Here is a 21,764-nt window from a genome sequence, read left to right on the forward strand (position 1 = left end):
ATTGCACCAAGTAACATTATTGCTTTAAAGTTTTCTTATTTTTTCGTAACAGCCGAAACACTTGATGGTCTAAAGTAGTCAAAACTAACCGCAGCTGTCAAAAATCAAAACAAAAACACGTCAGCTGATAGATTTCACAGATTTTTTGCCTAAATATTTTAATTTATCTTCTTGAAGACTTAAAATGGTAATGTTTTGAATTCTTTTTGTATTGATCAATTACTTGACAACAACAATGATTAATGATTATATTTCAGGACTTAAAATCATTCGGTGAGGAAGAGTTTGATACAAAAAAATGGATCAACAAAGCTTGGAGTACCAGCGGGAATCAGGACAAAGAGGTATTGTCTACCATTAATTAAACCATTGGCTGGCTGATTTGCTACTAACTTATAACTTTTAAAACAGTTCAAAGATTTACGAAACTAATAATTTACGAACATTTATGTAACCTATAAATTTTACCTTTAACTATTAGATTAGCCCTACCCTTAAAGCCTACATAGTCAGTTTAATCGAATCAAGGTAACCGATATCAAAACCAAACTCACATCTACCCTGAATCTACGACCGACGCAATTATTACTGAAAAACATAATTATACTAAAAGAAAAGTTGTTGTCATGAGTGTAATGTATGTAATCCTATATTCTAAACTACTATTTCATTCATTGCAGGTATTTGTCGCAAATACAGTGTCAAGACTTCAGCTTTACATGAAGCAGTTGACCAATTCTCTGGATGAGACCACCACACAGGTAAGCAGCTTAACCCATCATAGGCTTTGCCACACTTTGTTTTTCAGTGTTTTTTTAAGTAAGGTGCAGTTGGGTTCACCCTTGTATTTATTTTCATAATTTTAGCCTGCAAACAACCACTATTGGAAATTGTTTCCACTGAAACAGTACTGCAAAAAAGTCTAAGAGCTAATAATAAGCTTTCACTGCAAGACTTAGGCCTCCCCCAACATCTTTTCATGAAAACCTTAAAGGGTGTACCAATGTTTGCAGAAAAAGCTAGTATGTCTACTTATGTATATCTAATCTCCTATTTCCTCCATCCATAGGTTGTCTGGCAGAGATAGCTTTTAGTGATAAGACCACCTTTTGTACCCTAATTAAGTTACAACTTGTTGATTTTATTATTCTTTTTTAGTGTTTAAATAAAGAGTGTATTCTATCCATCTGTCTCGCCTCTCCGCAGATAGTGACATCAATTCCGCGGGTGCTCCAGTCCGCGTCCAGCCTGCAGGCGGAGGGCGCGCTGCTGCAGCAGACGTTGCTGTCGCTGGAGCAGAAGGTGCTCGCCGTGGAGGAGGAGACGGGGCAGTCCATCTCGAGCCTGCAGCGGATTGATCAGCTCAAGACAAGGCTGGAGGTGGGTGGAAGACTATGCTGTGAAAGCGTTTTTGGAGATGGGTCCCTCACTCTTGGTTCTACTCTCTGACACAGTGTTGAAACACTCTTTATAAAATAGCAAGTTTTTGTATTCTGTACAGTTGCATAGTTAGTGTTGTCGCAGATAGATCTCTAGAAAAAGAACTTACATGTGCTTATCATTAGCTCTATGCGTTCATGTGGCTTCAAAAAGAACGTTCGTCAGACCTGTGTGTATGTTTGAACGCCGATTTCGATGCGGTTTTCATTATCTTATGTATCTATTAGGGGTAAAGGATTGACACAAAGCAATCATTATTTTTTTGGCAGCAGGTTAAATAGGCTTTCTATGACCAAAACTTCTTTCCACCCCCAGAATGCAGCCACAGCGCTCCGCTCCGCCGACAAGTGGGCCGTGCTGGCGCGCTCGCTAGACCGGGTGTTGGAGGCCGGCGTGCCACGTGACCAGCTGCCCGCCCTGGCCGACCAGCTCACCGCCATCACCACCAGCCTGCAGGTATAAATAATAATATGTGGCGACCCGGGAGCCGTCGGGCTCTATGGTCTCGCCAGCCGCTAGCCCGTTGTCCGACGCGTACTCGAACTTGAAGCTACCCTCTGTGGGTAGGCAGAGATGGGTTAGGCAGGAGGTAGGTAAATTATATTATTATACATACATACATCCATCCTGATGTCCCTCAGCAGGGACAAAGGGCTTTGAGAAGATTTCTCCATCTGACTCGATCTTGGGCAGCGGCTGCGAGATCCTCCCACTCCATCCTCATAACCTTTGCCTCACTCTCCACAGAACGTCGCCAGGTTGTTTTAGGGCGGCCTCTTTTACGGCTTCCAGGTGGCTTATATTATTATGGTCAGGAAAAATTTAATTAAGTAATAAATAAATAAATAAATATGTGGGGACATCTCACACACGGCCATCCGACCCCAAGCTACGCAGAACCTATGTTATGGGTGTCAGACAGCTGATATATCTACACATATACATAGATAGATAGATACTAAATATAAATATCAACACCCAAGACCCGGGTACAAATGTTTGTCTTTAAACAAATATCTGCCCCAGCCGGGAATCGAACCCGGGACCATAGCAGTCAGGGCCACTAACCACTACGCCATTCGACCATCTAAAATGTGTCTATGTGCCATCACCACCAGCCTGCAGGTATGTGCCGCGCGCGGCGGACCAATGGGTGGCGCTGACGACCGATGCTCACCAATAGCAAACAATTTTCCACTTTTGGACATAGGTTTCTTCCAAGGAGTGCATATCTTTCATAATGCTTACTGCCTTTATGTCAGAAAAAAAAGACTACTACACTTTCTTAGCGTCCGTCCCTTGGGAATTCCGGGACTAAATTATATTCCTTACACGCCGAATTTAATGAAGATCCGTTCTGTATTTTTTCATAGAAAGAGTAATAAACATCTTAAACACTTCCAGATGCTAACCGACGACCCCGACTACGAGTCCAAGCGGCTGCAGCTAGAGACCTTATACAGCCGCTGCGAGGCGGCTGCCAGTGCGCCGCTGGCGGAGGCGCTGGCGCAGCGCGACGCCGGTAAGTGGAGCGCGGGACGCCCTCCAGATCCGATTTCAGCTTATACAAAAAATGGGGTTTTTATGATTGAAATGATATGATATACTCAAAAATACCTAAATTCGGTTTTCTAAAACCGGTTTATTTAGTTTCTACGGTAAAACCGGTAAAACTATGCAAAAACCCGTTTTTAGAAACCTTACTCAGAACGCTAGATAGATAGTGGGACGGGGAATGCTGAGGTTAGTATTGTTTGGCGGTCTTTGGAAGGCCCTGTTCCAGCAGCAGATAATCGTTGGCTATTACAATAAATAAATGATAATGATCTCATATGCCACACGCATTATGCTGATGCTAACCGACGACCCAGACTACGAGTCAAAGCGGCTGCAACTAGAGACGCTATACAGCCGCTGCGAGGCGGCCGCCGCCGCGCCGCTGGCGGAGGCACTGGCGCAGCGGGATGCCGGTAAGTGGGGCGTGGGACGCCCTCTATACTAGGGCCTCCCATACCGGTTTTATCTAGTACAAAAAACTGAGTTTTTATGATTGAAATGATTTGAAATTTGGTATTTTTGAGTAAATACCTTAGTTACTTTCAAAGCCGGCTTTGAGACCGTACTAGAACCTAGATAGGTAGTGGGATGGGGAAAGCAGAGGTTAGCCGCTGAGTCAACTCCTTTTACGTTACTATTAAAAAGTAATGAAAACTATTCCACTTCTGTAACCCTAAAATTTTCCTCCACAGAAAAGACAGCCGCCTACGTAGCCCTCTACAAAGCGATGGGTCGCACGAACTCCTTACTCCGCGCCTGGCGCCGAGCAGCGGCTTCTAGCGCTGCAGCCGAGTGGCAGCGGTTGGACGCTCCCAGTCTTGCAGCGCTTCAAGCGACGTTGCAACATAGCTGCAGTACTCAGGTGAATATGGTTCCATAACGTCTGGTGCTACAGCGGTTGGGCGCTCCCAGCCTTTCAGCGCTGCAAGCGACATATTGAAACGGGGCGTTCGAATTTTGAAGTGCTGGCTGGTTTGTGGTTGGGTTTTAAAAAGTTTTCTACATTCGGCATTCTATTTATGAAGCTGTAGGTGATTTTGTTCGTGACGTGACAATGTGTGGCAGCGGTTGGACGCACCTAGTCTTGCAGCGCTTCAAGAGACATTGCAACATAGCTGCAGTACTTAGGTGAAGAATGTAAAATTTAATGGATTTGAATATTTTTTCTATAGATTCTGTTTGTGAAGCTGTGTTCTATTTATGGAATGGGTCGCTATTCGCTATTTCGCACAGTAGTTGGGTGAATAAGCTTGAATTTAGATCGTGTAGAAGCGTCGAGCGCTGCAGCGGAGTGGCAGCGGTTGGACGCGCCTAGTCTTGCAGCGCTTCAAGCGACGCGTTGCAACATAGCTGTAGTACTCAGGTTCGAAGTTTGAAATGCTGGCTGGTTTTTTTAGGGTTTTCTACATTCTGTTTGTAAAGCTCGGTTACGGTGCGTTCGAGTTTTAAAATTTGGGCTGGTTTGTTGATGGATTTTAAAAAGTTATCTATAGGTTCTATGTGTGAAGCTGTAAAAGGAGATTTGTATTCGATTTACCTATTTGATTTGTACGTTTGCACATATCAATTTAGTACCTGAGATAAAGGAATAGACTTTATAATCTTTTCTATTCCCACTTACGGCAGCCATTTTCATATTGTTTCTTTATTCACGTGCGCTACACTAATATTTCTTTAGTACAATACCTACTCCATCCTCCTCTCCCCAGGTGGAATGGCTCTCAGACGTGCTGCAGTGCGAGACCCCACTCGCAGAGCTGGTGCGTCTCCACACCGACCTGCTGCTGTCGCTGGAGCCCGCGCCGAGCAAGGTGAGTGCAGCGTGGGACGCCCTCCGGCCCGCTAGTGTGTATATGACGTGCTGCAATGTGAGACCCCACTCGCAGAGCTGGTGCGTCTCCACACCGACCTGCTGCTGTCGCTGGAGCCCGCGCCGAGCAAGGTGAGTGCAGCGTGGGACGCCCTCCGGCCCGCGGTATAATAATAAATAGTGCGATGTTTGAAAAGACTATTTTGACAGTGTCAATGGGAGATTTTCAACCATAGACAAACAACCATAGATTATATATGATTTCATACTCAACAACACTGCATTTTTTTGTCATCTATAATCTATGGTTGTTTGTCTATGGTTGAAAATCTCCCATTCCACGCGTTACTAAGAATACTTGTATGAACGCGTACGGAGCAATCACGCGTGCGTGATCAAATCCCCATGTTGTTAAAAACAGCCTTAGAGAAGTAATGTAAGATTGGCACTAGATGGCAGCACATGATCTATCTAATCTAGACTCATAAAATCTATTAATTTCTATCGACAGTTGTTAAAAAAACTTTATTCGACGTCAGTATTCTGTTAACTAATAAAATAAGACATGAAACTGAAAACTCAGAATTCATAATTTAAAAAAAAACAACTTCTCAGGTATTGTCAGCGAATCTGAAGCTCTGTGGGACGCCCCAGGAAGGCATTGAGTTTCTGATTGATACCAGAACTGAGCTGGACCAGTTGAAGAACATATTCACTGCACTGTTGGAAAACACACGACACGGTAAGGCGGTTCACACACTTCACCTTACAATGGCATAAAGTTGAAAATATGGTCGCAAAATGGAGGGCCCATTAGTACGGATTAATGAAGAGATATACTTATTAGTCTCATGCTAAATCAATGTGTTAAAAACCTATTTTTATTTCAGAAATAGTACAGCCGACAATAATAAAAGAGCTAGGCAGAGCCATCTATGGGCCGCTTCGGGAACTACTACCTAAGTACAGCGATCTACAGACACAGGCGTTCAATATGCAAGTCGACACATTAGAGCAGGATCAGGTATGTTGCTATACAGGGTGACTCCTTTTCAGCTCATGAAACGCGCGTAGATAAAGAATAAAATTTATATGGCGGACGAACTTATACTATTTCGCTCTTTTCGTATTTCTGTCAATACTTCTTCCTACTCCCACTTACGTTAACAGCCGCTATTTTTCATAGTGTGTATTTATTTACGGATCTTAGAATTGATATTTTTTTTCGAAAATTTATGATCATTTATAGTCGACTCATAAACCTTTTAGTATTTTTTGCATACAGTTTTTCACAACAGCAGCACGCAAATATTGTTTATTTCTACTAAATCAACACCTATAAACTAAAAACTAATTCGTCCTTCCAGGAAGACCTTCTAGAACGTTCGAGATCGTTCCAGAACCTGGTAGAACGCAGCGAGGGCTGGCTGAGCGCCGCGCACGCCGCCGCCAGGAACATCGCCGGTGGCGCCATCTACCCGCACTTTGTGCCCGCTGTTGAGGTGAGTTGAACTATATTGAGTTTTATTTAAAGTATGTTTTTATGTAGTAAATAATGTTACTGATACTAAAGTGACAGATTCTGAACGGTTCATTAACAGTCGAGATTATAATAAAAAACACACTATAGGTTACTATTACTTTGGCAACCTACTCGACCAATGCGTAGACATAAAGATAGCCGGTGGCGCCATCTACCCGCACTTTGTGCCCGCTGTTGAAGTGAGTTGGACTCTATTGTGTTGTGTTTATGTAACTTTAGCCACGAACTTGACCAATTTATTTATTTATTGGTTTTAGGGAAACATACAGTATCATAATACTATAAATTAAAGTTCTTAGTTAATACATAGACCAGTAAAGTTTCCACTATTAGATAGAACTTAAACCAAGGCATTAGGTTAATTCTTAAAAATAAACAAAGTTGTAAATACAAGTTATTTTTACAAAAACAGAAACTAAACAGAAAGAAAAAAAAGGTACATCTAAAATTAATTTCTTAAATTTTCTATGATTTGTTTTTTGTAAATATTATAACTGAAATGAAGTGGATCTAAATGGTTAAACTTATTATTATATTTCTTACAAGCTGTATATAAAACTGAATTTGCAGCTTAATTAGTTTTGACTGCAGGCAGACTAAAGAAGACCAATGCGCCAAAGAAACAGTTTAGGTCCTCTAACAAGTGAACCAACTTGACCAAGTTAATAAGGAAACCTCGGAGGCGCGGGAGGATTGTTTCAGAACAGAACCAAACGATGCCATTTCAGTTCAGCCAAATCATCTCTTCTAACGTGTATATTCGTTCATAAATGCAACCTGCGCAGAAGACCACCAGAATTAACTGAAAATGCGTAAAGTTAAGTATTTTGATGTAATGGGTAGTTCCACTCCATCCAGAAAAATCTGTCAGAAGACATAAGTTACCCACGGAGCTATTAAAATTATTGGAGCTATTATGCTCTGCCATAAACTATCAAAAAACTAACAACCGTTAGGCACCAAGAGATCATTAAGTATCTAATACCTACTCTTTTTCCTACTCCAGGCCTTCACCTCAACCCTAACAATGAAGATCTCGTCCCACTCGCGCCGCATCGAGACCGAGTTCCTCTCATCATCAGCGTCAGGGTCTGGCGGGGTGCTGTCCAGGGCGTTCCCTGGAGCCCTAGCCCTGGCTGCGGCGGCGCAGGCCTTGTTGGGCATCCTGGCGGCTTTGCTGAGCGGGATTCATGAGCAGATGGCTGAGGGTAAGCTCTTAGTAGCGTATGGGGTCCTGGTACTTTTATGTGAGGAGGTTGAAAGTTTTCTTACATTTACGTTGTTTTAAAGGTTTTGGATCTGAATGTGTAATTCAGTAAAGATTGGCAAATATTATTTTGATCAGTTTTGAAATCAGGACTTCTGATCATCTTGATAAACCTGAACTGCATTACTGAGTGAGATGTAGCATCTTACAAGCGTATGTTGACCTGCTACTTGAGGTAGATTCAATGTTTTTGCTGAATTTCATGTAGGTACTTATGCGAATCATCTAGCTGAAACTCTTTGGCACATCAATTACGAACCAGGAAAACTCTTCAAAGCGTATTGTATCCCGGTACTTTTATGTGAGAAGCTAAAATAAATTTAGCGGTGTTATTATAAAAAAAAAACAATATTATGTAAATGTATACCCAACAACCTTTCCTTTTGTTCATGTGTGTGTGTGTACCTACAAAGAATATTATATGAATCTATCCTTTCCCCACCAACAGGCGAGAAATCCTACAACCCCCTGCAAAACGTAGAAGACCTGCTCCTAGACGACAGTCACCGTCAGCGGCTGACATCCCTCCTCAACGCGTCAGAACCCATCGCCAGCGTGGCAGCGCTGCGGAGGGAGAGCCAGACGTTGAAGACCCTGGCTGTGAATATACTGAGGGACCCTGTGCATCGGCAGTTGGGTAAGAATGGAATTGATATACTGCACATGCTGAGTCAGAGCCGTTTTGCTGTCACAAAACTTACTTCACAATTATTTGACCGATATTCCCAACGACCAATTTGTGTATTCGTGATTTGTATTTTGTGAGCAAATAAATGATGTGTCTATGACATTTAGGGCCTCTTGCAGAAACATATGTTTGTGCAAGTGGCCCTTAGGCTATCCGGATATTCACGGGATTAAACATGCTTACATATTTAGTTCCCTAGGTGAGGTATGGCGGCTGAGGGTAGCGAGGTCGCTAATAGTCAAAAGGGCTGAGAAAGTAGAGCTTTAGATGCAAGAAAAAAATATTTCATAAATTATATTTTAATCGTTAAACCCAAATCTTACCAATTTATCATAATCATCATCAACAGCCTATAGCAGTCTACTGTGTAGTGCTGGACGTAGGTCTCTCCTAAAGCAAGCTACTGGATGCGATCTATAGCTTTCCGCATCCAATCATAACCAGCCACCTTTCGCAAGTCGTCACCCCGTTTAGCCGGAGGGGTCCCACACTACGTTTAACTAGTCACACTCTAGAACACGTTTACCCCATCGGTCATCGGTTCTTCGACAGATGTGACCAGCCCACTGCCACTTAAGTTTACTAACTCGGTGAGCTATGTCGGTTACTTTAGTTCTCTGTGTATGTTGTGTTCAGTATGTACCATTTCTTCACCCATATTAACCACAGAATGTATAATTTGCCAGACAAAGTCCCCTTGCTGCCGGTGTGGAGCGACAACGACGCGCTCTCCACCGACCTGCCGGACTTCGCGCTGTCGCCACAGGAGTATATGACGCAGGTAAGAGGAAATAAATTATAACTTTCATATTCATTCATTTTATTTATTAAAAAGAAACAACAGGTACATATGTACGGTCATGTGCAGAGTAACCTGACCCCCCTCTCATAATAACAATGCTTCTGAGAGAGGTCAGATTTATCTGCCTTATACTGTACTTACATGTATACATCCGATCAATAAAGTCAGGAAAACGGAAATGGGTTTAAGGTTAAGGTGAAGTGAAGTGTAAAAAAAAATCATAACTTGCGTTCAAATGCATTTTTCCCAAAACTGCCAAATTTCACACCCTCTTCATGCTAATTATTTTTTTTAGAACCTACCTCCCAATAATACCCAGTAAGTAGGTATACTTAGGGCCATCTAGGTACCATGTCTATCAGAAATTACATGGAGAAAATGTTCATCGTCATCATCATCATCATTAGCCTATAGCAGTCCACTGCTGGACGTAGGCCTCTCCCAAAGCAGGAAGAACATGTTACCCTAATAATATTTTTATATCGCTACTTGGACTCTATACATACTATTACATACACATTACAAAGTATGATTTTATTTTTTGCAATAAGATGATCAACATGTATATAATGATAATTATTTGCCTTATATGTTCCCTGCAGATCGGCCAGTACCTGATGACGCTGCCGCAGCACCTGGAGATGCACCTGGCGGACGCGCAGGCGCCCTTCGTGTACTTGAGTGAGGTGCGTACAGGACGGATAAACTATTTTTGATTTTAATTTCTGAAATATTCGGAAAAGTTAACTTACTTAAGTTAAACTGGGCCACAGCTATACAATGATACGATCCAGTGGAATCTCAAGTCAACTAATGTGCGCTGGATTGTTGGGTAGAATTGAGTAATAGCCAAGTTTTTAATAAAATTAAGGATCTATCTAGGAAAAATTACCGTGACTAAAGACTTTTGTATATCGATACTTTGCAAATGTATACCTACTATAACCTACTTTTGACATAATATACCTACCTACTTAAAACTCTGTAAAAACTTACACCTTCTCCTCACTAAAATTTCTACCGTCAGGTCTGCAATCACACGTGCACAAGCTACGCAGAAAAGATCATCCAGATAACCAACATGGACGCTCTCGGCACGCGGCGCTGCCTCACCGACATCCAGTACCTGTGCAGCGTGGTGGAGGACCTGGGGGGGACGGTGCCGCCACAACTGACTAACCTGGAGCGGTCGCTGAGACAGTGAAGAAGAAACCAGGCTGAAAAATAAAGTTTCCATAGCCAGTGAAAAGTTGGCTGTTTGAGACTGTTTCCGTAGCCATAAAAAATACTTCATCTTTATGGCACATTTTGACAGGTTGCTGCTTTGTTTTGAACATGGAACATGCTATTGTGGCGGTAAATGTAAATATCAAAGTTAGGTGTGGGTCGTTACGTGATTTTCACGAAACGTAACGTAGCCGGTGACGTCTAAGCCGTCACTAGATAAATAACTACTCTCTAATTTTTAATTGAAAAGAATTCTGACATTTTATAAGTGATCCTACTAAAAAAGTTCTTTACCGAAAAAAGGAAAAATTGCGATCCATTTCTGGGCAATAATTTTTTCTTAATATTTTTATACAAAAAGATAAATCTAAATATTTACTTGCTCAAGTAAACTAATACAAAAATAATAAATATTTCAATATAATAGCTGTTCCCGCGAGCTTCGCTTCGCCTTAATAAGTTTTCCCGTGGGAATTCCGCGATAAAAAGTAACATATGAGTTAATCCAGGGTGTCAGCTAACTCCATTCCAAATTTCATTAAAATCGGTTCAGCCGTTTTGACGTGAAGAAATAACAAACATACACACGTACATACATACATACATACACACATACACTTACAAACTTTCGCATTTATAATATGAAGTAGGATCACGACTCACGACCAATGTATCGAAATAATTTTAATTGCTTTATTTTATTCTTTAGCATGGCATCACTTCCTACTAAATTCAGGGATAATAAACCTTTTTAATCAATTTCAAAAAAAGATTGTCTATTCGGTAAGTACATATATGTTCGGTATGTATGTAAGATTATTGGAACTGCACCATATTGACATATGACAATATATTAGGGCTAATAAACAAATATTCAAAATTTTATAAATGTTTATGTACCTATGTATGTTTATATGCTTGTTGGTATGTATGTTTGTCCACGCATACCTCCGAAACGATTGATCCGATTGTCACTATTCTTTTTGAGGGTTCCGTACCTCAAAAGGAAAAAAAAGAACCCTTATAGGATCACACTTTGTTGTCACCACCTTTTTTCTCGGAAACGGGTAAAGATATCAAGCTGATATTTCGTATAGATGTACATAATTATGATGAAATTAAAAGGAAAACTACCTCAGGTAATTAAGTAGACTTGTACGGAACACTCAGTGCGCGAGTCCAACTGGCTCAGTCGGGTAAGCGCCCGCTTCTCAAGCAAGAGATGCGGGTTCGAATCTCGGCGCTGACATGTAGTTAACAATGAGTTCTTTGAATTTAAGTACAATGTATACCATCGCTCTTACGGAGAAGGAAAACATCTAGATGTGTGAACCCACCAACACCGCAGTGGACCAGCGTGGTGGGAAATGGTCCAAGCTTAGGAAGGCAGTATGGAGATGCTGGAGGCGCTTCCCCATGGCAAAGGGATCCTACGACCGTAGGAACCAAGTGTAGGTTTCATCAAAGTCGGTTAGTGAGTTTTCAAGAAAGATTTTCATTCTACTTCTTTGAATGCTAGAATGCGCTCATATGTTCTCAGTCTCAGTGTAATTTGCTTCTATTTCTTGTCTACATCTTGTTATATTTGTTAAGTTTCTGTTAGGTTTTTCCTTGTTGACTTTTCGCGTTGTGATCGTTTGTTGATTTTTATAAACGTTATGGAGCCACAACCTGGCCCTTCCCGGGAAACAGCCAACTGACAGAGCACAAGAGTCAGACTTTCTCCCAGAAAAAAGCGTCCTCGTGGTTCTTTTTCGCCAAACGAAAAGACCATCATTCTAAATATTTACAAATATAATATAGAAAATTGGCCGGAAACAACTGATTGGAGTGCAAAGGAATGTGCTAAAAAGACTTCCGAGATGATTGGCGTGAGTCTGTCAAGTGTCTATAAAATTATCAAAGAATATAAAGACACAAAAGAGTTTCAGAAACCGAAAAAGAGTGGTCCGCAACTATCTTTCATACATTTTGATGACTTTACTTTTACGACAATTCGACGAAAGGTTCACGCGTTTTTCTACAGGAACGAAATTCCGACTATTGCAAATTTTTCACCTCTATTCAAATACGAACGCAACATCGGCCTGACATCGGCGTACTACGGCTACCGTTTCAAAAAGAATTACTAGTTGTTTTTAGATATATTTTCTACGACAGCGATAATTATATAAGATAATTGAGATTATCTTTAATTGTATTTTTCACTGTTTGTGATATATTTAGGTACGGCAATTATTTCTCACCGTAGGTAAATCCCCTTTTAATTTGGAGCGCCGCACTTAATAAAATGGATACAGGGACTAAAAAAAAATTATTATAGTCTCAGATGTCCAGACTCGTATTGAAAAAGTGCCCAGCCCAAAAAGGTTTGTGATCTCTGATTTGTCTAAAATTGATAACTGTCAGAATTCCGTAAGAATACTAATAACAGTGTAGCTATTTTTGTAACTAGCTATTTCTTCAACCGGTGATTTTAGATACAAGTTATTTTACCGAAGTATTACTACCTATAATGACACGAAAATATTGCATTGACTTATTGCAAACTTGTGTTCGTCAAAGTAGTTTTGTAACTATGCAGTTAGGTACATACAAAATATTGGGGTGTATTTAGGAAATTTAAATCTGTAAATATCTCGGCAATCGTAAGGTGTTTTGGGGAGTTGTCTAGGGGGAGTTGTTTTAGGTATGTTTTTGTATGAGGGCAGAGGTATATTTTTGTGAAAAATAATATTCTGTTAGTTAAATTAGTGTAATAAACACAAAATAACGCTTTCAACTTATCTCTTTCCTGTTACTCTATTATTCAGTCTACAAATGTTTTGTCATGTTTACAGTAATCACTAGATTACAAAAGTCACTAACGCCCATGTCCAGTTTACAAAAATCACTTGGTTACAAAAATCACTAGGTTACAAAAATCACTAGGTTACGAAAATCACTAGCTTGTCGTATATCTAGAAACTGGTTATTCGGTTACAAGTCCCGTAGCCAGTTATTGTAAATAGTGACGTGAAATAACGCCCATACCTAATCAAAGTGTTTTTTCATGAATGTTGATCTTGATATAATTATATAGGTATCAAATATAAAATACACACCTACTTAATGCAATGTGTGATTGTTTATGAATAGCAATAGCTTATTACATTATTATACCCTATCCTACAGAAACAAGATTATCTATTCTTGCACCAACAGAGCGCCTACCTCAGCTATTACAACACCCAGGCCTGCTACTCCAGTTTACTCGGGAGCTAGGCTGGCTGAGCTGAAATCAAGGGGATATGTACAAAGGTTCCACTCGAGAGAGCCACGTACAGGAACTTCACCCCCTATGAGAATAGAATAGAATAGAATACCCTATCTGCCTATAATATTCTTAGTATCTAATTTAAAGACAAAGAAAACTAAAGGCTCCTAGTACAATAGAAGGATTAGAAGGTGAAGATTTTAATCAGCTTAGGAGAAATCTGTACAGTAAAAGCATCAAGTATCAGAAACATTTTAATTGTTTAAATGCATAAATTCTGAACACTTGAGCTATCACAGCTTTGTGTTGGTAATCTTATACCTAAATAAAATCTTAAAACTACTTTATTAGTACTTATTTAAGTCTACTTATAACCGTCTTATGGTTTAATTACTTTTCAGTCACTTTGTAAGTTATACAAATCAAATTAAAATGTGACAAAACTTTGAGGGGCGGCTTTTGTCCCATAATATACAGGGTACTTTTTCCTATCTATTACAGAGACGATAAGTCCCAGTGGACTCATCTACACCAGCAGGCTTAAAAAGATTTTAGGTAGAAAATATGAAGTGGCAACATTTCTTACTATTACTACACATATTCAAAATCAACTTAATCACATAAAATTCTGTTATAACAATAATATTACTCTTAACTTAATTTAGTCATCCCAAATCTCATGGTTAGGGTCGGTCTCCGGCAAACAATCGGTTACCAGCGGTTTTGGTTTGGTAATAGCACCAGTACACTTCGGAGCGTCATCGAGGAACCTACTCGCCCGGCTCGGGCAATCCGTGACATGTTGCTTTATTTCCGACTCTGGGAACCGGTGCGTAGCATTGTATGGGCAGATCTTGAGCTCCGGATACTTGTCTTGGCATTTCACGATGTGGGCTTGGATGCGAGAGCGCGGGACCCGGTGCCTCGGCTCGTAAGGGCAGGACACGAATGGGTCATTCATATTGTAATTTAATCTGCAAAGATTTTTCAAATTTAGAGGTTATGAAAATTTGAAGATGTGAACAATAAACTTGCCCGAAATGCATCGAGAAGAAAGGAAATAAAAAATGTTCATCCTGTCCCAATTTTGGAAATAGCAAAGCACACATCGAGGTATCAGTCAATTGTGCTGTACAACAAACTGCCGGTAGAGCTAAAGTTAATAGATAACAAAACTAATTTTAAAAACAAACTTAAGTCATTTTTGTTGAAGAAATGTTACTATTCCATTGATGAATACTTATCTAGATCTTAAGTTACAAATTACAAATTAATCTTATTGTATCTAAAGGACATAATATAATTGATTTTATTGTATTTGACTAATTTTATTGTAATACATTTATTATTGTTAATTAATTATTTCGAAATCTGTTTATGCCTGTTAATTAATTCTCAATGTGTTTATGCCTGTGTATTATTTTTCAATGTGTTTATGCCTGTTAATTATTTTAGCTATAAGAATTTTTCTACACAATGTATATTGTTTTGAAATGAATAAATATGATATGATATGATATGATATGTTTTTGGTAACAAAAGATTTGGTGGTTAGTGTTCTTTTCACTATGGGTGGTAGTTCGGAGAGAATGGAGGCGCTTCTTAATTTAAAATAAACTAGAATTGGACCGCAATAGATGAATTTGTTATATGCATAGGCTTACATACAGTGTAGTAATATTCCACAAGATCCGGTTGAAAGGGCTCCTCCAAACTTTATATTTGAATAAAACCTTACGTGGTTTAATAATAGATACCTATGGCTTTTGAAAATCTACAACAAATCTGCATTGATCTGCATAATAAATATCAATATATCAATATTTTTCAAAAAAAAATATATCAATTTTTTTACAGCATAAAAGTACTCTGTGGTTGTGGTTGACAGTTGACGCCAACGCCAAACGCCACAGATAACGCCCAAACGCCAAGCAACCAACATCCTATCTTCTTGTTAAGGCGCCAACACACTAGCGGACGCGGCTTACGGATGCGGCTGTCTGCAAGCTGAACGACAAAGACGAGACGTAGTGAAACGCATATTCAGAATAATGTCTCACATACATGCATCACAGATAACTATTATTGACGTGTCAGTCAAGCAGTGTCGTCGAGCAACTGTCAAAAATGACAAAATTACAAACAAATTTTGCTGCTGCCTTGCCTCGCATTTAGCTTAAATTCTTAAAAATATTAAGAAAGTTTTAATCTAATTCACATTAATAGTGCTAAATCTTATAAATTATCATAGTATAAAACAGCTTACAGCATGAAGTAAGTGAAACACTGCAAAAATCAATACATTTTCGTCGTCTAAATTTACAAATCGATTTCTGTAAATTCATCCCCCCATTCACAGTTTCGCCCGTGATTTCCCTTTTGTATTATTAAAAACCCCGTAGCAATAGTAACATACGTCACCCCTTTCAGGAAAACACAGAAACTCAAGCATAATTATGAGTCAAGCGAAAGCAGTGACGATGAAAGCCTTCTAGCAATAGCCAGGAAGAAAAGGCGCAATTGTAAAGTAGCTGAAAAGTATCGCATAAATGTAGACAATCCGCTGTGCGATGTCCGGCAAGAAGCTTGCGAGTTCTGTGATAGAACGTTTAGTAATAGGTAAGTTCAACACCACTTTATCTTGGGCAATTTATCTGGTTTAATGGCACTTTTATATAACTACTACTATTGTATAAAAAATAAAAAAATTGGCTTTGCCAACAATTTGTGCCAGTGTTGTGTTCTGGGTTAGCACGAAAGAAATTTAAAAGGTAGAGAAGTATAAAATTCATGTAAAGTAGGCCTTTTTGTACTGTTCTTATTTTTATGTTTTATTTTGTATTGTTTCTGTTTTTTTTGGTGCAAATAAAGAGGATTGTATTGTAAATTAAGTCAATTGCTTGGTATATTTACAAAATCATGTTGGAATCTTAGTTGTTTGACACCAATATTAAACCTACATTGAAAAACAGTGGTGTTATGAGTCTTGTGTGTCTTGTCTGTTATCTATGCAATGCAACATTGCAGTCAAAATTAGCAATCTACAAAAAATAAGAATATAACAAGGCTAGAATTTCCTATGGCTTCAATAACCTGTATTACTGTAAAGTTTTTGTGGTAATTTTAGTTTATATTTTAGACACCATTCATAATGTATTTAGGTATTATGGTTACTTCTTATATGTCACTTAGCTATTTATTCTAATAAAAGAGCTCTTTATGTATAATATTCACTTGAGTTCTCTATCAATCAAAGGTTGCTTTTCCCCTTGCCTTTGTATACCTTCATGTTTATAACTGTTTTGTAACTGTGTTTTTGTATGCAATAAAGTGTAAATCAATAAAATAAATAGACAATTTACATAATAGTTTTACCAATAAAGTGGGTCCCATATTTGACTCACCATACAATTACTGTATTCAAACCATTCTAAACATTCCTCTTTTTATTTTCAGATTGCAATCTCTAGTCCACAATTCAAAACACATAATAATACCGTTAATCAAATGTGACGCATCACAACCACTTCACAAGCAGAGAAGTACATCACCAGTAAAAGAGTTACCAAAATTTAACAACAACAAAATAATACTTGGAAAGAAGAAAATGAACAATACAAGCTTAAGAGACAGAATTGTATTTGATGATGATGATCCCGATGTAATAGTGCTTAGCGATACAGACAGTATAGAAGAAAATAAAATAAAAGGAATCTCAAAAGAAGTGGCGAAATTAAAACCAGACAACAATGAAAATATCCTTAACAGTTTCGTGTCAGACTGTAGGGTAATCTTGGACGATACAATAAGCTTGATAAGCACTATAGAACCAGATGAAGATATAATTGTGAATCAACACCATAATAATGATACTAGTCAATTAGGAAACAATTTAAATAACCATCACATTCAAGGAAATACTACAGTTGTCAGCCAAGAGAGGGGTCTGATGGACAACAAATCCATAGATAACATAGAAGATAAAGTGTATAGTGTTCATAATGATGAACTGTTGAGAACCGCAACGCATTATTGCGAGTTTTGCCACAGAGAATTCCCTAACAGGTGAGAGAAGTTAAATTTAAAATTTTATCACAATCAATTCATTTTTAATTTGTTATGATAATTTGTAAATGTGTTCCCAGCAAACAAACACTAATTTTTAAAGTGTGTTTTTTGGGATAATCCTTTTTTTTATAAATAGCCTATTTAGTTTCCCACTGCTGGGCAAAGGCTCCACTTTTCTCCTAATTGATATTGAGGATAACAAATGAGGTAAATTAAAAAAAAAATCCTTATGAATTTGCTGGTTTATGTTGCTATTTCACATAACCTATTTTAAGATTAGTTTGTACATAATTGAAGGCACATTTAGACGTTTTTCTTTTTTGGCGCCAGTCATTGACTATGTCCTTTAGTGCCAATTTCTCCATTGTCGGTTATGTAACCGACAGGGATTGGTTAATCACTTATACGTCATCTCCATATAAAATTCATGACAGATGTGTCAAAAGTTAACCACTACTCCCTGGTTATGCTATATATAAGCGAGAATGGAGAAATTGGCACTTAAGTTGCTAAAAATGTCCTGCTAAAAATCATAGGGAAAAATGTACTGTCTTTTCGTGATCAAGTGAATAAAAAATTATCAAGCCAAGTGACTGGACTACAAGTTATTTGTCTGAAGACTAGAAAGAAATCATTAAACGTGAGTACATTTTTTTCTATGATTTTTTTACATTCAGCTTATATTCAGCTATTTTCATGTGCATGATGCTAGAAATTAATGTTTAGTGGGTCATCTTATAACTACCTACAGTCCAAAAACACTTACTAACGTCCAAAACATGGGAGGGATTATTTTAATGTAACCCTAAGAGCATGACAATGATTTATAACGCATGCATCATTATCACAAATTACAAATAATGATTATTTACCTAATAAAACAGACTAAAACTCGATCAATATTTTTAAAAAATATGTCGAATTTTGTTACAGATTCAAATACATCCAACACAAGCGCCACCACTTGCGCGTGCGCATCGCTCGGCCAGACTACTGCGTGGTCTGTGACGCCTCCCCGCGCCGCAGACTGTCAGTCATGTGTGCACGCTGCACACAGACCCACGGCCAACACTACGACACAGATGAGGAACCGGCCATAGACAACCACTTCCCCAACTCAAAAACGCTGCACGAAGAAAGACTAGACGTATCATACTTGAGACTATGCGACATATGTGCCGTATTCAAATTGCGAAACGCTAACACCATACGTTTGAATCTCAAGAAGAAGGCCACACACAACAAGAATTATAGATACACTCAGCTGCTGTATAGTGTGATGATGGAGATAAACGACATAGGTGCGGACCACGTGTGTGAACACTGCGGCAATGCATTTAGTGAGGGCAAGATTATTGAGCGGAAAAACAAGGATGTGTTTAAACATGAGGAGGAGACGAAAACGTCTATGATGAGTAAACTGCAGTTCGAGGAGGATTGTCCGGTTAACAAGCCGAGGAATTCAAAGTCGCTGTCGAATGTGCAACGGTTGAGTCGCATTAAGCAGAGGTTTAAAAAGATTAGGAAAATAAACCAATGTTGAGTTTTTTTTGGTCTTTTATTTTACACCCTAGGTTGAAAGGTTTGTTGGCTAGCGCATTGGGGGTCAGAGATTTTAAAGGATCATTCAAAAGCCATTATAAGACCAGTTAAAAATATAGGTTACAAGAGTAATTATAAAAACACTAGCTGTTCCCGCGAGCTTCGCTTCGCCTTAAAAAGTTTTCCCGTGGGAATTCCGGGATAAAAAGTAGCCTATCTTCTTTCCCAGGGTCTAGACCGTATGTATACCAAATTTCATTCAAATCCGTTCAGTAGTTTTGGCGTGAAAGAGTAACAGACAGACAGCGCTTCGCTTCGCCTTAAAAAGTTTTCCCGTGGGAATTCCGGGATAAAAAGTAGCCTATGTTCTTTCCTAGGGTCTAGACCGTATGTATACCAAATTTCATTCAAATCCGTTCAGTAGTTTTGGCGTGAAAGAGTAACAGACAGACAGCGCTTCGCTTCGCCTTAAAAAGTTTTCCCGTGGGAATTCCGGGATAAAAAGTAGCCTATCTTCTTTCCCAGGGTCTAGACCGTATGTTTACCAAATTTCATTCAAATCCGTTCAGTAGTTTTGGCGTGAAAGAGTAACAGACAGACAGCGCTTCGCTTCGCCTTAAAAAGTTTTCCCGTGGGAATTCCGGGATAAAAAGTAGCCTATGTTCTTTCCTAGGGTCTAGACCGTATGTATACCAAATTTCATTCAAATCCGTTCAGTAGTTTTGGCGTGAAAGAGTAACAGACAGACAGCGCTTCGCTTCGCCTTAAAAAGTTTTCCCGTGGGAATTCCGGGATAAAAAGTAGCCTATGTTCTTTCCCAGGGTCTAGACCGTATGTATACCGAATTTCATTCAAATCCGTTCAGTAGTTTTGGCGTGAAAGAGTAACAGACAGACAGACAGACACAGTTACTTTCGCATTTATAATATTAGTTAGGATTGTTTTATAAAAACATTGTTTTTACCATGGTTAATCAATAACTATTATAACTACAGGGTGTTGCAAAAAGGGTATACTAAGCCGAAACCTACATGTGCATATCTAAGCCTGAAAGTGAAATCAGAATTTCAAAATTAGCCAAAAAAAAAACATTCTCCATAGTAAAAAGGCGTGACCAACCACAGACCTGTATTTGAGTAGACAACGCAAGTGCATGTACTTCGCGTGTAAAAAGAGAGTGAAATTATCTTCCTTTAGCGCAGTGTCATTAGGGACGTTCCTATACTAAATCGTTCAAGTGACGTGACTGACGTGACAGTAGGTATTAAAATAATGGCACGCTTGGTTTCTATACAAGGAATGAGACAAGCGTTGTCTATTCAAATACAGGTCTGTGTGACCAACAAAGTTTCTATGGAAAATGTTTTTTTTTGCGTTAACATACCGCACATGCAGGTTTCGGCTTAGTATACGCTTTTTGCGACACCTGTATTTTATAGTCTTGTGAAATCACTAATTACCTATGTGTACTTTTCCTGATTTCAGTTTCGCATACACTACACACAAGGCGCGCCACTTGTACGTGAAAATAGAACCCATATTTGTGGACCTACCAAACAGCTCTTTGGTATCTACATTACTGCCTATTGCCACTAAGAAGAAGACAATAACATGTAGTGAAAAACCACTGAAGAAAAATAGTTTTGATGAAAACTATTTCTTCAAAATTCCCGCCCACCCTGATGACCATACAAATAAAATTTGCAACGCAACTAACCATAAACAAAATAGAACGTGTAAAAAAATGACAAAACGCGGCAATTTTAAAAAGAAACGGATGACGCCATGTTTAAAATGCGATATTAAAATATTTAGATCTTTTGCGGGTGACAATGCTGGAACAATACACTCGGGGATTTCTAATGGTACTCAAAAGGCTCCTGTAGCAATCCCAGAATTGGCTAACACATTGCAAAGACTGTCTTTGGATAACGGGTTTATGTTACAAGATTCGGAGGAACCTGAATGCGTGTTGGGGTTTTAAATCAGAGGTTCAAGACGTATGTAGAGAAGCATTGGTGCATCCACTTTTCGACTGTGAAGATAACTTAGAAAGATATAAGTAAAATGAAAAATACAGATTGTTTAAGAATACTTTTATTAAAAAAAGACTTAAATATTTACAAAATAAAGAGTAAATACATCATAAAAGTCATTTCAAGACAATTTTAGTCATTTGCCAGATTACTTTTGTAAGTTCAATGAGGAAGTAGGTACTTATTTTGGTTGTGATTATTTTATAATTTATAAGTTTACAGACCCCTTAGCATGAATTTTCATCGTGAACGTGAAGTAGAATCCATCGAGTAATTTTCTATGAAAATATGAACAGCGCCCCTGGTGGTCGGTAGCAGAACTAAAATTACCCTACAACATTCATTGAGTAATTTCCCGTGACGTTCACGATGAAAATTCATGCTAAGGGGTCAGATGTTAAGATATAAGTATCTTAAATAATAATAAGTAATTAAAATTGTCAGTCAACTCATTTTAATTAATCACTATGCTAATAATAAAATTATGGCGGCCTACAGATAAATGTTATGTAAAGGGAAATATTTTTG

The 21,764-nt window shown here is 38.7% G+C and overlaps 2 protein-coding genes across 3 annotated transcripts; both read left to right on the forward strand.

Moving 5' to 3' along the window:
• Window positions 1-100: 100 nt before the first annotated feature.
• Window positions 101-10,460, forward strand: LOC105392605 (conserved oligomeric Golgi complex subunit 7). The gene is made up of 16 exons (XM_048629753.1): window positions 101-187; window positions 258-344; window positions 681-761; window positions 1,207-1,380; window positions 1,756-1,896; window positions 2,845-2,962; window positions 3,690-3,859; window positions 4,707-4,808; window positions 5,423-5,549; window positions 5,698-5,831; window positions 6,175-6,309; window positions 7,357-7,558; window positions 8,066-8,254; window positions 8,992-9,086; window positions 9,710-9,793; window positions 10,135-10,460. The coding sequence occupies exons 1-16, from the start codon at window positions 185-187 to the stop codon at window positions 10,309-10,311; spliced, it is 2,019 nt and encodes a 672-aa protein (XP_048485710.1). The 5' UTR covers window positions 101-184; the 3' UTR covers window positions 10,312-10,460.
• A 5,247-nt stretch (window positions 10,461-15,707) lies between these two features.
• On the forward strand, window positions 15,708-21,249 carry LOC105392616. Of its 2 annotated transcripts, none has more exons than XM_038110662.2 (4): window positions 15,708-15,864; window positions 16,021-16,209; window positions 17,047-17,655; window positions 20,686-21,249. In XM_038110662.2, exons 1-4 carry the CDS (start codon window positions 15,860-15,862, stop codon window positions 21,182-21,184), a joined length of 1,302 nt encoding a protein of 433 aa, XP_037966590.2. In that variant the 5' UTR covers window positions 15,708-15,859; the 3' UTR covers window positions 21,185-21,249. The 2 variants fall into 2 exon arrangements, with proteins under 2 accessions (XP_037966590.2, XP_011562571.3); XM_011564269.3 differs by lacking the exon at window positions 20,686-21,249 and adding an exon at window positions 18,592-19,206.
• Window positions 21,250-21,764: the final 515 nt, after the last annotated feature.

The sequence above is a fragment of the Plutella xylostella genome, chromosome 24 (genome assembly GCF_932276165.1).
Source record: "Plutella xylostella chromosome 24, ilPluXylo3.1, whole genome shotgun sequence".
NCBI classification, from domain to species: Eukaryota; Metazoa; Arthropoda; class Insecta; order Lepidoptera; family Plutellidae; genus Plutella; species Plutella xylostella.

Excerpts from the sequence above, each read along its gene's own strand:
- LOC105392605 (XM_048629753.1), top strand. Across the intron at positions 4,809-5,422 it reads TGGAGCCCGCGCCGAGCAAG|GTATTGTCAGCGAATCTGAA; the intron begins GTGAGTGCAGCG and ends ACAACTTCTCAG. Across the intron at positions 9,087-9,709 it reads CACAGGAGTATATGACGCAG|ATCGGCCAGTACCTGATGAC; the intron begins GTAAGAGGAAAT and ends TGTTCCCTGCAG.
- LOC105392616 (XM_011564269.3), top strand. Across the intron at positions 16,210-17,046 it reads GATAGAACGTTTAGTAATAG|ATTGCAATCTCTAGTCCACA; the intron begins GTAAGTTCAACA and ends TTTTATTTTCAG. Across the intron at positions 17,656-18,591 it reads CACAGAGAATTCCCTAACAG|ATTCAAATACATCCAACACA; the intron begins GTGAGAGAAGTT and ends ATTTTGTTACAG.